Consider the following 17019-nt stretch of genomic DNA (forward strand, 5'->3'; position numbering starts at 1 on the left):
ATGCATTGTGCATTATGAAAACATGTTCATACGGGCTAGAGGTGTAAAGTTGCCCACCCGTCGTGACCTATATTCTCGGATGTTAGTGTGAAGAGACATGAATATTCTGGCCCTGGTGCTACATTATGAATGCAGTCTTTTTTCCATAATGGATGCGGGTTGTATATAGAAGGCTGCTGAACTTTTGCCCTTCCAAACTTAAGGCAACCACACATGGTTGAATTTGACTGTGACATTTTGTTTGTTGCAGCGAATGGCTTGGTAACACATACTACTTGTAGAAATTATTGATAATAAGAAATTATTGCTCAGTTACAGTGGGCTTGGGCACGATCTTCAGTTTGAGAAGACCTGGGATACTTTTAAAAGCGAACTACAGCTGAGAGTACCAGCCTATGAAAGAAGCGAACTGAATGAAATGCAATGCAACTGCAATGTTTTAGGTGATCTATGCAATAATGGCTAGCTGTCGCAGACAGACACCTCTATTAACACTACAATGGACTATTTGTAACAGTACCACTTGCATTGGATTTGGATGGTCTTGGCATGTCTGTCCAGTGTAGCTGTTTCTGTAGCCTACATAGTGTGAGGTAAGACAGGATCTTTCAATTACAAATCAGTCAGCTAGTTCATTTTCATTAGCCAAGGTGTAATTAGCATGCATAGGTAGATGACTATGTTATCATTGCCAGATGATTGTTTCTGCTATTGTTCACAAGCAAACTGTGCTCTAATATGGAGATGGCTATAGTTGGGCCCTTTGAGAAGTTCAAAGAATCGTTCAGTATCCAAGATAAAAATTGTGCCTACAACCGGGACAGTGACTGACAAAGGAACTAGTATCTGTACCACATTTTCTGTTACCATGAACATTGTCACTCGTTTGATAACTGATTGATCCCCGTCACCTAGTTAATTACAGAGGTCTCGGGCAGAGTGATATAGGGTGAGGATATTAGATCATGGACAACTTTGACAGCATAGCCCAAATCTAACCTATTTCCCTAGCCAACACACTGGCAAGTGACACCTGACCAGACAGCTGTTTTTATGACGTGTCAATAATAACCTCAAAAAAATAGAAAGGGCGTGATTTGAGCTATGCGACGGCGACGTTTCACTTGCTATATGTGTACCCGTTCACTTCACAAGAAAATATTATTTTCACATTGCTTGCCGTGTGTGTTAGCCTTTACTTTCAAAACCGGTTTTACTGCCCAGGCAGCAGATTATTTGACCCATATTTGACCCATATTTGACCCCGATTTGGTCCTGATTTGGCCCACACCCAGTTCCTATCTGGGTGGCTAGTGTGTTCAGTGAGTTCTCCTTCTCCTACTTGTTTGATCATGGTTACTGGCATAAGCTGTTTCAGGAGGAGAAAGAAACAATGTCCTGTAAACTGACTCCTCTGTTGAATCCTGGCAGATTAGTGGTCTTTTTGAAGTGTTGTGACAGGATGTTGAGTGACTCAGCAGTGTAATGTGTGTCCGGATAGGTGTTGAGTGACTCAGCAGTCTACTGTGTGTCCGGATAGGTGTTTATCATTCATGTTTCAAATTCTGCTTTCTGTTGTTTGGGTGTTCAGTGGGTAGCTGCATTGTCTTTCAAAAAATGCTTTCTCTTCCTTCTGTGTTTCTAGTGTGTGTGTGTGTGTGTGTGTGTGTGTGTGTGTGTGTGTGTGTGTGTGTGTGTGTGTGTGTGTGTGTGTGTGTGTGTGAGAGAGAGAGAGAGAGAGATAGTAAGAGACAGACACAGAGAGACAGAAAGACAGACAGACAGTGTATGTGTAAATGGTATACTCTGTCACATGATAATGACTTACTGTTTAACTTAGATGAATTTAACTTAGAAAGATGCTTTTGGTTTATTTATTGTTTGCTTTAGGTAAAGTCAGGGTTATTTTCTTTGTTTCCTTTTCACTAATACTACACCTTATGAAATGTTAATTTAAAATCAACAATGTGTACGCTAAAACTTGTAGCTATGGCAAAAATGAGTTAGTTCATTCATGCCAATAAAGAATCATTTGATTTGATTTGATTTGACAACAGACAGAGAGAGAGAGAGAAAGCACGAGAGAGAGAGAGAGAGAGAGAGAGAGAGAGAGGGAGTAGATCAAACATACAGTACATGGTCATAAATTCTAACCCTATCCTATTGGTCATGATTCAGCCTATCCTATCTAATTCTCCAGCTATGACAGATTCCCCGAGGGGCACAAAGCCATTCACAGCCACTGGTTTGCACTATTAATTCTTAATCTTGTTAAACGTCGGCACGTCTGAAGAGATAACAAGAACTAATCAGCTTTTCCTCAGATGACATTAGAGCAGCTAAACCAGGAGACCCAACATGGAGGCTGCCTCACTGCGCTGCTCACCTTTGCTCACCAGCAGGTGTTAAATCAGGCAAGAACAGACGTAACGGAAAGAGAAAGATGGAAAGACAGAAAGAGAGGGAGAGAGAGAGCAATGTTATACAGCCAACGCCACAATATCACCTCCTAGCAACAAGTATCTCAGTCACTTTTACAAGACTCGAAATGTGTACAATTGCCACAGCTATGCTACTATTGATGAGCTCCTTGTGGGGCTGATTAAATGCCAACAACAAATTATATTAAAAATGTTATGTTCCATATTTTGCCTTTCGATTGAAAGTCTGTGGGTCTATGCACCAATGCTCATCATGTCTACCAACTGATGTAAAACAAAGTCCTGTTTTTTTGCCTGATAGCACTCGAGCCGTGGAAGTGACAGATGTTTTGAGCTGCGGTAATTGGAGCGATCGCGCGCTAATATTCTCAGCAGGCAAGCCGCCTCCCTTTGGAGACTCAGCAAACAGCGAGGTGCGGCCTCCCTTCAAACGGACGCCAGCGCATTCAAGCCGCCTCCCTTTGGGTGGTGTGTGTGTGTGTGTGTGTGTGTGTCCCCCTTTGGGTGGTCCTTCAAACGGACGCCAGCGCATTCAAACGGTATTAGGCAATTATATTGCGTTAGGCTGACACTCATTTTAATATCGCCAGCTGCTTTCTATTTCTCCATTTATCCTTCTCTCTCTCTCTCTCTCTATCTCTCTCTATCTCTTTCTCTCTCTCTCATTCAGACACACACACACACACACACACACACACACACATAGAAATTCAGACACCCACACCACCCACACCCACACCAACACATTCAGACACACACACACACACACACACACACCCACACACACATTCAGACACACACACACACATACACACACACACACACCCACACACACACCTTCAGACACACACACACACACACGCTGCCTGTGAGCAGTGCCCTGTCTGGTGCCATTACTGCCAGACACCATCAGCAGCAGCAGGAATAGAGAAGAGAAAAACAAGAAAAAAGAAAAAAGAGAGGTGAGAAGAGAGATGAGGTGCGCCACAGAGAGGGAGAGGGGGTGAGGGTGTGTGTGTTATTGAGTGTGTGTGTGTGAGTAGAGGTGTGTGTGTAGGTGTGTGTGTGTGTGTGTGTGTGAGTAGAGGTGTGTGTGTATGTGTGTGTGTGGGGGGAGAGATAGTGTGTGTGTGAGAGGGAGATGGGGTGAGGGTGTTTGTGTTATTGAGTGTGTGTGTGTGAGTAGAGGTGTGTGTGGGGGGGGGACAAGAGAGAGATGGTCTGTGTGTGAGAGGGAGAGAGAAAGAGAAAGAGAGAGAAAGTGAGAGAGAGAGAAATGGTGCCTCACGGAGAGAAGACAAACATGTTTACCCATGACGGCCATTTTAATCCAGCTCATTAATTTAACATCACGATGGGCTGTAGAGAGCAGGCAAAGATGTGACATGACAACAGCCCTCTGGGAAGGGAAGGGAAGGGCTAGTGTCACCTGCTGATCCTGAACCTGCCCTCAATGAAAAACACAGCTACGTATAAAAGAACAACTGATTGAAAGTGCTGATTGAAAGTGCTGATGGAAAGTGCTGATTGCTATTTTGGTTTGGACCCTCGATGAACCTCATTCTCTGCCTCATGGCTACTAAATGTGTATGTGTGTAATATGACTGATATACACATACATGTTTTTGCTTAAGGCCTTAACTAAATGACTAAAATGGTTGACTGAGAGCTTGCTCTTACAGCTGCTATATCAAGTACAACTCCATCTTGTTTTAATTAGCAAGAAACTATCTAACTTCAAAGTCTCTCATTTAGTAAGCCAGCAAGCCTATCCAGATAGCTATATTCTACTTTAGCAAACATACTAGTCTAATCTTAGTGAGCTTGCCCCTTAAGACAGGCTTTGCTCTACCCATCTAGTCTGTTTGATTACTGCCTTATCTGGCCAGCTTCTTCAACAGTGATCATTTGTTCTTCTCCGTAGTCCAGAGAGTGTCTACTGAGGCCAAGAGAGGCTACACGGAGTGCTAGGCTAATTGATGGGGACATCCATCCTTATCTCCCACTTTCACGCTCAGAGCTGGGGACCGGCCCACGGCACAGACTCCTGGACCCTTATTTGAGCAGGAGGGTGACGGACAAATGAGATGTCCAGTAGTAGGACAGAGAGAGACAGAGAGACAGACTGAAAGAACAAGACATACAGCCAACTCAAATATTGAAAATACTTCACAATGAGCTTCCATTGTTCTGTGTCATATTTACTGCATCGATCACAGGCATTGTATCGGGTTCCACACCTAATGGATTTGGAACCTTAGGGGATTTATCACCGAATCAGTGTTATAAGATCCTTAATAAATATCCTCCATTACATTCATCATCTGTGTGTGAAACACTTCAAAGAAAATACTTTCAAATGAAAAACAACTGAACAAGGGTGAGGCGGAGGTCGGTCATTTTCTCGAATAGCCCTTCGTCGTGCTAATAACACACACACACACACACACACACACACACACACACACACACACACACACCCCCACACACACACACCCACACACACACACACACACACACACACACACACACCCACACACACACACACACACACACACACATGCTAATAACACGGCTCAAACTCTTGGATGATCCGGCTGGCCCATGGCCACATACGGCAGCGGCAGCATTGATTGTCATATATTGGGTTTGACGGCAGCGCTCGGTGCGGGGGCTAAATCAGTGCGTCGGCTGCCTGGGGACGCCAGCCTTTTGGCTACTCCTCAGCCAAATGCATTAATTTACAAATGCTTCATGGAAAACGTATGGCTACTTAATTTGGCCCTCAGACTATATCTCTATATCACTCAAACTCACTCACGCTGTCAGTCTCTCTCTCTCTCTCTCCCCATGTGTCTCTCTCTCACCTGAGATTCTGTCTGACTGTCTCTGTCTAGAATCTTCTCTCCCTTATTTCATCTCCGTCACTGTTGCCTTGGGTTCTCTCTGTCTCTCCTATTTTCTCCCTTCATCTCTCTCTCTCTCTGTCTCTGTCTGCTCTCTCTCCCTATCTTCCTGTCTGAAACTCTATCTTCCCCTGTCTGAGAGCACACCCCTCCCTATCCCAGGCTATTATTAGCAACACCACAAGCACACCAAAGCAAAAAAGAGAAAATAATCAATTCATTCTCAATGACTCTGACCCTGTAGAACACAACATACACAAACACAAGTAATCTTCAATCCTGTGTGACTGGAAAATAAACAAGTCAACAACAAAAACAACAACAACAACAACCATTACGTTGTCTTGCTCTTTCTCTCTCTCCTAATAAGGACAAGGAACTCAAATCTGTGATTCTACACTCTACTGCAGTTGCAATTGAATGAGCCTCTCACACACACACAGTCTTCTCCTTCTCGTAGATCTGGTGGAAGTGTACACACTAGGGATGGGCATAATTAATCGACGATCGATTAATTGATCATTAAGAATTTCCTCGATGAAATAATTTTTTCATCGATTAAAACTAATGCATGTTCTGTTGCGTAGTGTGCGTGTAATTTATTTATTTTAGGGCTGTCAAAGTTAACGCGTTATTCTATGAGATTATTGTGGCGGAGATTAATGCAATCAAATATTTGAACGCAGTTAACGCAACTTTGTTTACTTCCGGTGCGCGTTGACCCGTGGCACGAAACCGCCCCTTGTCTGCAGTCAGTTAGATAGAAGAGAACGAGACGGTAGTTGAAGATGGAGAGAGCTGAGGGATTGTTGGGCGGAAAGTTTCTGTTTAAGAGGCAAAATGACAGAACAATCGACAAAACTAAAGTTGTATGTAGCATTTGTCAAGCTGAATGTAGCTATCACAGAAGCAGCTCGTGTTTAAGTTATCACCTTAATGCAAAGCACCCGACAGAAAGCAGTCCCAGGTTAGATGGTCGCCAACCCACACTCCACGACTTCTCTAGGAAATTAACTAGACCAGTCCGTGAAAAGGTTACCAACGCTGTAGCAGTTTAGGTTGCGGGTGACTGTCGGCCCATCAACATAGTTGAAGACGGTGGGCTGACTGAGGTGATTCGAATTGCTTCAGGGGACAATTCTTACGATTTATTGTCGAGGGGCACCATTGTGTCTCGCATACATTCCTTGGCTGATGGCGAGAGAGCACGAACAAAATACAATTAAACAACAGTGTCTAAAATAATGAATGAAGTGATTACTCGTTAATTTATAAGATTTAGTCTTTAGAAGAAAACAAACTTTTAATCACGATGAATCTAGATGAATGAATTTCAAAATGTGAGATTAATTAGTTAGAGAGAAAAAAAACGAAGGTCAGTTGTGTTTATGAGCACCGGCTTCTAGCTGTCGGCTCCGCTGCTTAAGAGTACAGCAGCGCATATTTTCAAGTGTAACCATTGAACGGATAACGTTTAACTGCCACAAGAGTTGTCCATCTTGTAAGTTTAACTGCCACAAGAGTTGTTCATCTTGTAATAAATATCTCAATGAGGAAACACGCTGTGTTTTTTCTATTTTCACTGCATTTTAATATAGCCTATAAATAGTGAATTTTAATATAAAAATATTAATGATTAATCGAAAATCGATCGTTAATTCTCCCGACGATCGATTAAGACAATTTAATCGAATGCCCATCCCTAGTACACACACACACACACACACACACACCACCCAAAGGGAGGCGGCTTGAATGCGCTGGCGTCCGTTTGAAGGGAGTCTTCTCCTTCTTGTAGATCTGGTGGAAGTGTACACATACGCCATGTTCAACCATCCAATTATCGGCCCTAGAACTTCCACTGGGAAGGAGACATTCTCCCTCGGTTCAGCAGCGAGGAGAGAGAAGACACGCTTTCCATCTGAACCCTAGGAGGAGGAGGAGGAGTGGAACAGAGAGGCTGGTTTGAACAGCGCAGCGGGAGACGATTCCCATTCACACACACACACACACACACACACACACACGGAACCTGCGCACACACAAACCCAGGCACATGTACTCACACACACAGGCATAATTACAGATTCTTGAACACACAAATGAACCCTCACACACAAGGCCCATGAATGCACTTGCACATCCACATCCGCACTCAAACACACATACACACACACACACACACGTCAGCTGTCAGATCCAGTGCTACTCAGAGATGTTCGATGGGGGGAGGGGCCACTTTCCAGTCGTGGATCGATGGTGACGGTTTGGACTTTAGTCTTTAGAGAGCTCTGGCGATAGACAAAGCAGGGAGTCAGCCTTCTCCTCCTCTCCTTGCTTCCCCTCTATGGGCCCGATTTTGATGGCGAAAAGAAGAAATACCAGCGTATTATCCACAAAAGATCTCTTTTCTTGGCCTCAACGGAATACAGAAAGAGACATAAACAGAGCTTGCAACCACCCATATATTATACATTCCCCATTCATACAGACCACTTGTCACTGCAGCTCCATATCTTATACATTCCCCATTCATACAGACTACTGGTCACTGCAGCTCCATATCTTATTCATTCCCCATTCATAGAGACTACTGGTCACTGCAGCTCCATATCTTATACATTCCCCATTCATACAGACCACTGGTCAGTGCTGCTCTTCCATTTTATCAGGGGTTATTTTCCTGTCTCTGGGATATCCCATATCGTCAGGATATCTACACATGCAGTCACCAGTAGCCTTGTGTCACGCAAATGAATACCTTTACGTGTCCACTCTCTCCCCTTTGCTCCAATGCTCAGCTAAACTAGACTTTCACTCACCTGTTCGGTTCTGCTGGGATTACATGATGCATTGATAGCATCCAATAGCCTACAGTTTGTTCCCAGAATAATGTAAAAAACATTATATCTAATTCACGTTGAATACCATAGTTACCTGAGTCAAACCTAATATGCTGTTGCAGTAAAAGCTAAGAAAACCCGGGTTATCAGCCATTTATTTCCGTAGAAAATAGAGTTGACTGCTTCTGCTCCCACAAGTTGCTACACAGCAAGTGCCAGAATGTCTGGTGAAACACACAACATTTCATCTTTTTATTTTAGCTCCGAAGTTGCAAATGTGTTCCATTAGCTGAAATTAGTTTATGAAATTGAATATGTAGGCTATCACAGGTTACTCAGGTTTGGATATTTTACATTATAGGCCTAAATAAATTCTCTAGACAATGCTATTGGCTTTTGGCAAAACCTTTCACTAATTAACTTCGGCCTGGCTCTGCCCACGTACTGCTCGTTCTGAAGCGTGTCCCTTTTGGTACGAGAGTGGGCATGCGATGCTGTTTCCACCAGTCATTTCCGCCGGCAAAATATGTCTGATATTTATTTATATTTATATTTATATCTTAAAGCAGCAATGAGGAGTTCTGTTCCAAAACTAGCACGCTAACCACCTAAAAGGCATGCAAAAACCTTGTAAACACCACCAACAGCCCTGTTGACACTGATACTTACTGGTGTCTTTTGGCAGAATAGCTGGCAATGTCATGCTGTGAAAGCTACTACTTCCATTTTGCAGGGTGTTCCAGCCACACAGAACTACATAGGGCATATCCTGGATGGCTAGTGGGAAAGACACAGGTGTTTATTTGTCCTTCACATGACCATATGCTATCAAAATTAATTTGAGGATGATACCAAAACTAGTTGCCTATAAAACCATACCTCAAAAAGTGTCAAATTGTTGCATAGTGTTACTTTAAAGGACTATTTTTATTGTGGATTTTTTTGGACACACTGGTCTTGGTGTTGGCAGAGGTCGGCTGTCTCTGGTCAGACTTGTTGGACTTGACTGCCTAGGCAATGCAGTGCAAGGACAACATGTCTAAAAGCACCAATGGGTCATTTCATTCCTGGAAACATACATTAAGCACACTGAATGTATACATCCCCTAATAGTTTTCATCCCATTTTGGACTGTGAGGGGGAAATGCCCCCCCAACTTTGTAATGAATCAAGGCAAAGAGAACCTCAGCTGGAAATGGCTGTGTGGCTTGATGTTGAAATGTGAATACAAACTGTCATATCCACATCTGACTTTTCAGTTTCAGTCTAGTGAGTATTCAGACAGTACTGGTGGTATCTGGTGTACAATCTGTTGCCCCTGAGCAGAGTGAAGTGTAGGTTTGACTTGTCATTATGAAGCAGGGATGTAACAGTGAATACAACTCATGGGGATTTAAAAACTGATTAGGCTTCTGTGGCAAACAAATGCAACCGACCAAGAGACTGGACATTTTATGGTCTTATTATCAACAAACTGAAAAACTGCCAGAAATTCCTCCTATCTGTTTCTCTCTCTCTCTCTGATATTCATTTGTCTGTCTCTCTGTTTTTCTGTCTGTCTGTCTGTCTCTCTCTCTCTCTCTCTCTCTCTCTCTCCGTCTGTCTCTGCCTCTCTCTCTCTCTCTCTTACCCTCAATTTATTTCAATATAGTTGTAACAGTAAACCTACTTCTGTCTGTTAATAAACTATTCATCATTTATTGCACCATGGCTCTGCGTAGTTAATGTCAGACTAACTGAATTACTGTTCATGGTAATCCTATCATCTAATAAAGTCAGACAAACAAGGCTATCTATCTCAGTCCTTGAATATAAATGTGTGTGTTTGTTGTCTCTCTCTCTCTCTATCTATCTCTCTCCTTCTCTCTCTCTATCTCTGTGTGTGTGTGTGTGTGTGTGTGTGTGTGTGTGTGTGTGTGTGTGTGTGTGTGTGTGTGTGTGTGTGTGTGTGAGGATGCCAACACCACCCCTAGCATTCAAGCTGGACAATCAAATACATACTTGCAACCACTTTCCTCTAAGACCATTTGAAAAGACATAATGTGCAGACAGGACACATTTCATACACAGATATTTTAGGGCTCTACAGACTCTACAATATCAGAACTCCATTGAGGGCAACCTCCACCTATTTAGGGCCATGATGAGTCTGTCTTGCAGGTGTGTAATGTTATTGAGACCAAACTCCACCTATTTAGGGCTATTTAGGGCCATGATAAGCCCGTTTTGCAGGTGTGTAATGTTAAGGCTGCCATTTCTTCCCAGCTGCTCCAAGCCTCATTAGCTCCCCTCTGCCCGCTCCTCGGGATGCGTTGTGTGGGGAGAAGAGTTGATGATGCGTGTGGAAAAGAAGGAGAGGAAGAGGAAGGAGGGACACCCGGCTATCTCTCTCTCCCACTGTCCATCTCTCTCTCTCTCTCTCTCTCTCTCTCTCTCTCTATCTCTCTCTCTTCCACTGTCCAGCCAGCTGATTAATGAAAGGAAATTAACCTGTGTTTGCATATGAAGGGGCTCAGGGGCTCAGAGCTGCTTTATCGCGCCACAACACAACACTCAAATACTGATTACACTGCAGACGGGGGGGGGGCTATTTATAACATAACCCACTCAAGGGACACCCCACCTCCCACACCTACCCCACCTCTTTCTCAGTCTAAAGGGGGGCGAGGCGGGGGTTGTGCCGCTGATGTCACCTTATTGACGGAGGCAGAGGAGAGCCGAGCTGAGGCGGGTGAGAGGAGAGGAGAGGAGAGGAGGGCAGAGGAGAGGAGGGGAGAGAAGAGGAGCGGAGAGGAGAGGAGAGGAGGGGAGAGGAGAGGAGGGGAGAGGAGGGGAGAGGAGAGGAGAGGAGGGCAGAGGAGAGGAGAGGAGAGGAGGAGAGAGGAGGGGAGAGGAGAGGAGAGGAGCGGAGCGGAGGGCAGAGGAGAGGAGGGGAGAGGAGAGGAGAGGAGCGGAGAGGAGAGGAGGGCAGAGGAGCAGAGAGGAGAGGAGGGTGGGTAAGAGGAGGGGAGAGTGATCAGGGGAGGAGGTGAGAGGAGAGGAGAGGAGAGGAGAGGAGGGCAGAGGAAAGCCGAGCTGAGGCGGGTGAGAGGAGGGGAGAGGAGAGGAGAGGGATCAGGGGAGGAGGGCCTCAGAGATGGACAGAGACAGAGACAGAGGCTTTACTCCATGGCAACTGTGCTCTCATAGAAGGAGAGAGGAAGATGGCAAGATTGTAAATGTGTTCTGTACAGGTGATAAGTCAGCGCAAGTTGGCATGTCCTAACAGTGCAGTGCACAGGAAACTGTACGCACAGAACACACTCTCAGGGAAAAGACACACACACACACACACACACACACACACACACACACACACACACACAATGAAAGACAAACACACCGGGAGCCATAAGATACAGAGTGGAGTGGACATGTAAACACTAATAACAGCTATCTCTTCACATTCAAAGATCACTTGTACACTGACATACAAACACACACAACACACACACATTCATCTCCTCACACTACTGTCCGTCAGTGGATGTGGTAAGTTAATAATTTAGCGACCTCCCTGCAATCCATTACATTGCATGCATTATAGAGGAGCCAGGGCCATAGCAGTTGTCAAAAATCTATTCCTCTCATGATAACCTCGGCCCCAACAACAGCGGGACTGAGCTTCATCCGCCAGCCTGGGGGGCCACTGGGGGGCCACATCAAATTGTGTCGAGCGAAGAGACGAACAGATCAGGTGAGTCTAATCAGACGTGCCCACCAGCGGGCATCACGCCATCCACCCCCTCACACTGCCCCGGTACTGGGTGTCAGCGGCGCGTCTGACTGTGACCTGCGGATGCAAAGCCTCGCTGCTTGTTTTGAGCTTTACTAAGTAAGAACGTTATGTGAGAGTGATGGGGGCGAACTCCTTGATTTGGGATAACCTGGACTGCATTTCCAGAGAGCATTGTTGGCCAACCACCTCATTTCATGTCCTCTACTTTAGTAAGATAATATGAAAAGTTTATACATTTCCTCTTTAAAAGGGGACAATCAGAGGGAATAAAAAAAATATAGTGGAAAAGGTTAGAAAGTTGATCACTTCTGACTACACAGCCTTATCAAATCCCAGCCTAGACATTAAACCACTAATTTCTCCATGAGGTTACAGCAAGCTACAAACAGCTTTGCAGTTTCCCCTTCAGCTTCACTCGTCGCCTGGGGTCTCCTTGTGCCAAAGCTGCAGCCCGTCGGCCCGGCCCACTCACCTCCATGCTGGTCTGGTTGCATCTGTGGGTCCCTGCAAACCAGCCTTCGCTGGAGCACTGGTTGATGTCCACAGCCTGCAGGTCGACGTCAACTCTCACCGCGCCCCTGCAAGGGAAGCAGAAGGTTGGAGACGCTGTCAACAAAACCTTCAATGAGAGATGGGGCTGTTAAAAAAAGAGCTGCATGCCACAACCTAAAAAGGGCTCTCCAACATTGTGCTTGAACAGAGGTCAAGCATGCAGAAAATACTCAAAGCTAATGTATGTTGATTAAGAGACTAAGGCTAGTACCACCTAGATTCCTCATTTCGGCTAACTTGGCTACTTTGAATTTCAAGGCAAAACCTCTTGATGATGACTTAGATGTGGAGGATGGGCGACCCAATCATATTACTGTGATGAGAAAAACAGCATGCACAAGCCCATGTAAAAGAGACTGACTTTTCACTCTAGGACAATACCACTCATTGATTGGCTGGGCCCCATCCCCCCACCCTTCCTCACCCTGGGAGCAAGGCCAATTAAATCACCTCTGTTGTTTACCACCAACCATCAGCACCCTTTGGCCCCCTCACCAGCAACAAATACATTAAGTCAGTTGAAAACACACACACACAGACACATACACACATGCACGGACGCTTGCGCACTCACACACAGACACATACACACATGCACGCGCACACACACACACACACACACACACACACACACACACACACACACAGCATGGAAGAATGCACACGTGGCTAGTGTTAGCATTTGAGTTGGTGTGGGAGTGGATTGGCAGGCGAGCGGTTGTGGCGCGGGGAGCGAGGAGCGAGGCGCTAATAGGGCTTTAGAGCGAGGCTTCTTATCATGTTCATTATTAATGGAGCTGGCCCCCCCGGCTGCGTCTGATCGCTACGGAGCCCTTAATGCTCTCGCCGCAATGGCAGCCAGAGCTGGCGAGTTCCAGGCTGCCACACGCCCATAATGAAAATCCTCTTCACACCTCCTGCGTCGAGCAGCCCTTTCCTTCTCTCAGTAATGCAGAGAGACAGAGATGGGTAGGGTGTGTGTGTGTGTGCGTTTGTGGGTAAGTGTTTGTTTGTGAGTGTTTATGTTTCTGTACATGTGTATGTGTCTTTGCGTATGAATGTTTATGTATAGAGGTGTGTGTGTGTGTGTGTGTGTGTGTGGGGGGGGGTGTTGAAGCTCTAATAGTGTGGCTAAGTGTGATTCTATCATTAATCTCTGTCTGTATTCCTGTAAATGTGTACACATTTGAGTGTTTGAAAGTGACTGTGTGTACAAGGCTGTGTGTGTATGCGTGCAGCTGAGCTGAGTAGCTATGCATATGTGTGTGTGTGTGTGTGTGTGTGTGTGTGTGTGTGTGTGTGAGTGGCGGGGGAGTTAGCTTCCCTTCGCAGTCATGCTCTTCAGATTCACTACAACAACACATGCACTCCCTGAACCCACGACCACACTTGCGTCACAGTCAGCTGAGAATGCGTGGCCTTTTCTCCCCCCCCCCCCCCCCCTCTTAAGTGAGTATTGAATAGCACTGTGACGTACAATGCTGATTCAGACCGTCTATTTTCCAGCACTTTCCAAGGTCTGATTCCCGAATGCTGTTCCTCACAGTAACTGAAATGCAATGTCAGGCCCCATAAGTTTTCCCCTTCACCCATGCTTGTGTGGCCCTTTATACAACCTTGATCATTGTCTTCATTGTTCCTTAAGGATGCAACCTTCGCATAGATAAAACACAATCCTAACCACTTTTAGACGTAATGTATTCACAGTGAGGTTTCCCTAGATAGACAGCCTGCCATCGTGGTAAATGGGTGATAGCAATACCTTCACCAGTAACATTCATAAGGACCCCTGTTCTAACAGTTCTCTTCTATCCTCTTATCTCTACCTTTAAGAAGCTCTTGAACACCCAACTCTTCAGAGAGCACCTCCCTTCCTAACTTGCACTTCTACTAGTACTTAACTTGCACTTACAGTAGTTACATTCCTGCACTTTTTTCTATTTCTTATGTAAAATAGTATTTATGTGTGCACTACATATACTTACACTAGCTCTCTATTGCTCGTAGCTTGATTGTTCTCCCCCTCATGCGTCGCGTCTGCTAAATGACTAAATGTAAATGTAATATCCCACAATTTCCCTCTGCGTAACCGTGACAGTGAGTGTAGCCACGGAGGGGCTACTGGCAGGCTCCGCTGAAACATGCCTTGCTTTCCTCCCAGCAGGGTTATTTATAGCTGGCTCTTGCAGGTGTTTGCACCTGGTTTCTCCACACCTGCTGCTGACAGCCTGCGCTAGTCGTGCGTTACAGAGCAGCAGGGGGCGGCGGCCGCAACAGGGGGGGCCACAACGTTCCTCAGATACAGCAGAGACGTGCTGGTGGCAATGGGTCTGAATGAGATGGTGAGACGTGCTGCTGGTGGCAATGGGTCTGAATGAGATGGTGAGACGTGGTGCTGGTAGTAATGGGTCTGAATGAGATGGTGAGACGTGCTGGTAGTAATGGGTCTGAATGAGATGGTGTGGATAGACACACTTCTGTGGCTTGAGTGGATGGTAATTGCAAATTGTATTGAGGTGTTTGAGGAGTTCATATCAAAAGTCTAAACTTCTTGTATGGCGGAATGCCAAGGCAGAGATTCTAAAAACTGGTATGTGGTCTCTCTCTGTGTGTATGTGTGTGTGTGTGTGTGTGTGTGTGTGTGTGTGTGTGTGAGAGAGAGAGACAGTGTGTGTCTGAGTTAGGTTGTCTGTATGTGTGTGTGTGCGTGTGTGTGCATGTATATGTGTGTGTGTGTGTGTGCGTGTGTGTGTGTGTGTGTGTGTGTGTGTGTGTGTGTGTGTGTGTGTGTGTGTGTGCATGTCAGTTGCAGTGACAGTGCCTGAAGTGCCACCCTGGTGTGCACTGTTAACTATACCATATGTACCAATACTTATCCACAAACATATTTTTTATTCATTAGTGTGTGTGTGTGTGTGTGTGTGTGTGTGGGTGTGTGTGTGGTTGTGATTAGCCTGAGGCTGCCTGTTCTCAGCTTAGTCTCCTGTCCTCACAGCACCACACACACACACACACACACACACAAACACACACACACACACACACCATCTCTCGTCCCTTGTTCCGCTCCTTCTCATCAGTGTCTGGCTCTGACTCACACATTGCTACTTTTTCAGAGAGGCATAATGTTGAACTCACACAAAACCACACAAAACCATCCAACACACTAGCACAGTCCATCACAACATGAATGACATGGTGATAACATGACATGGGGAATTCCACTATCAATCTTTCTATATTTGGGCATATTTCTCTCTCTGTTTCTCTCTCCTTTCTGTTTCTCTCTCTCACTCTCTCTCCCTCTCTGTTTCTCTCTCCCTCTCTCTCTCTCTCTCTCTCCCTCTCTGTTTCTCTCTCCCTCTCTCTCTCTCTCTCTCTCCCTCTCTGTTTCTCTCTCCCTCTCACTTGGTAATTCACTTTGTTTTAGTTACATCTCCAGAGCTCTAAGAGGACACATCGCAGAGAAAAAAATGAAACCATGCAAGACTAGCTGGAACTATGTGAACCTCCCAGTCAGATGAAGAAATGAAACTGGGGGATTGGAGAGATGAGAGAGAGAGAGAGAGAAAGAGAGAGAGGGAGAGAGAGAGAAAGAGAGAGAAAGGGGGGTGGGTGGTGGGAGGCGAGGTGAGGCAAGGCGAGGAGTGTGGTCTCCCATGTGAGGAAGTGGGAGGCAGCACACAGCCTTACTGGAGGAGGTTCTTTCTGTGTCTCTCTTGTACACAGACACACACACACACACACACTAAGGTTTCCACTAGGACATTTTATTGCCAACGTGGTGGCTGGAAATAATTAGTTTTAATCGGCCAAATTCATTAATTCGATTCAATGTTTCCGATAGATTACGCCCTCCTCATAGATATAGAACATGATCTGAACAGAACAGAATCTGATGAGCTAATGGCCATGATGTGTCTGACAATCACATTTTCTATTCATTGCCACTACTAAGGACCTAGTGAAGGCTTTGGAGGGAGGGCCTCAGACTGAAGCTTCACGGAATGAAACATGATTGGCTAAATCCGTTTTGTCACCAAACTGTCGAATGGGAGTAGGAACTGGTCGGATTTTGTGACTTACATGAAACAATCAAATAAGAGAATAACTTGATTGTTCTCCCCTTTGTACGTCGCTTTGGATAAAAGCGTCTGGTAAATTACTAAATGTAAATAACAATAAGATATAGTTCCGTTATTGATTTATTTGATAAAACACAAATGTCCTGTTTAAGGACAGGCTACATTATGTTTTGCATGAGCAATATAAAAGGTTTTTTAATCGATTACAAGCTAAACAAAACGGTAATTAGGCTACTGGCTGACGGAAACCCTGACACACACACACACGCTTCTTTGTTTATTTTTGTTAGTCACCATTTCTCTCTGCATCACATTTCTAACCTCTATGGAACATCCTGTTTCCATATCCCACATCCTTTCTTGCATATTTATCGGTTAGACTCTTTTTTTCTCTCTCTCTCTCTCTTTCTCTTT

At 45.1% G+C, this 17019-nt stretch overlaps 1 protein-coding gene across 2 annotated transcripts in view; it reads right to left on the bottom strand.

Moving 5' to 3' along the window:
- The window catches only part of gpr158a (G protein-coupled receptor 158a), a 74611-nt gene that overhangs the window by 48063 nt on the left and 9529 nt on the right, over positions 1-17019 (bottom strand). For both annotated transcript variants that reach the window (XM_012815029.3, XM_031583974.2), the window contains exon 2: positions 12441-12546. In XM_012815029.3, the coding sequence (XP_012670483.2) occupies positions 12441-12546 (106 nt within the window). The remainder of the gene's footprint in view (positions 1-12440; positions 12547-17019) is intronic.

The sequence above is a fragment of the Clupea harengus genome, chromosome 17, assembly GCF_900700415.2.
Source record: "Clupea harengus chromosome 17, Ch_v2.0.2, whole genome shotgun sequence".
Classification (NCBI taxonomy): domain Eukaryota; kingdom Metazoa; phylum Chordata; class Actinopteri; order Clupeiformes; family Clupeidae; genus Clupea; species Clupea harengus.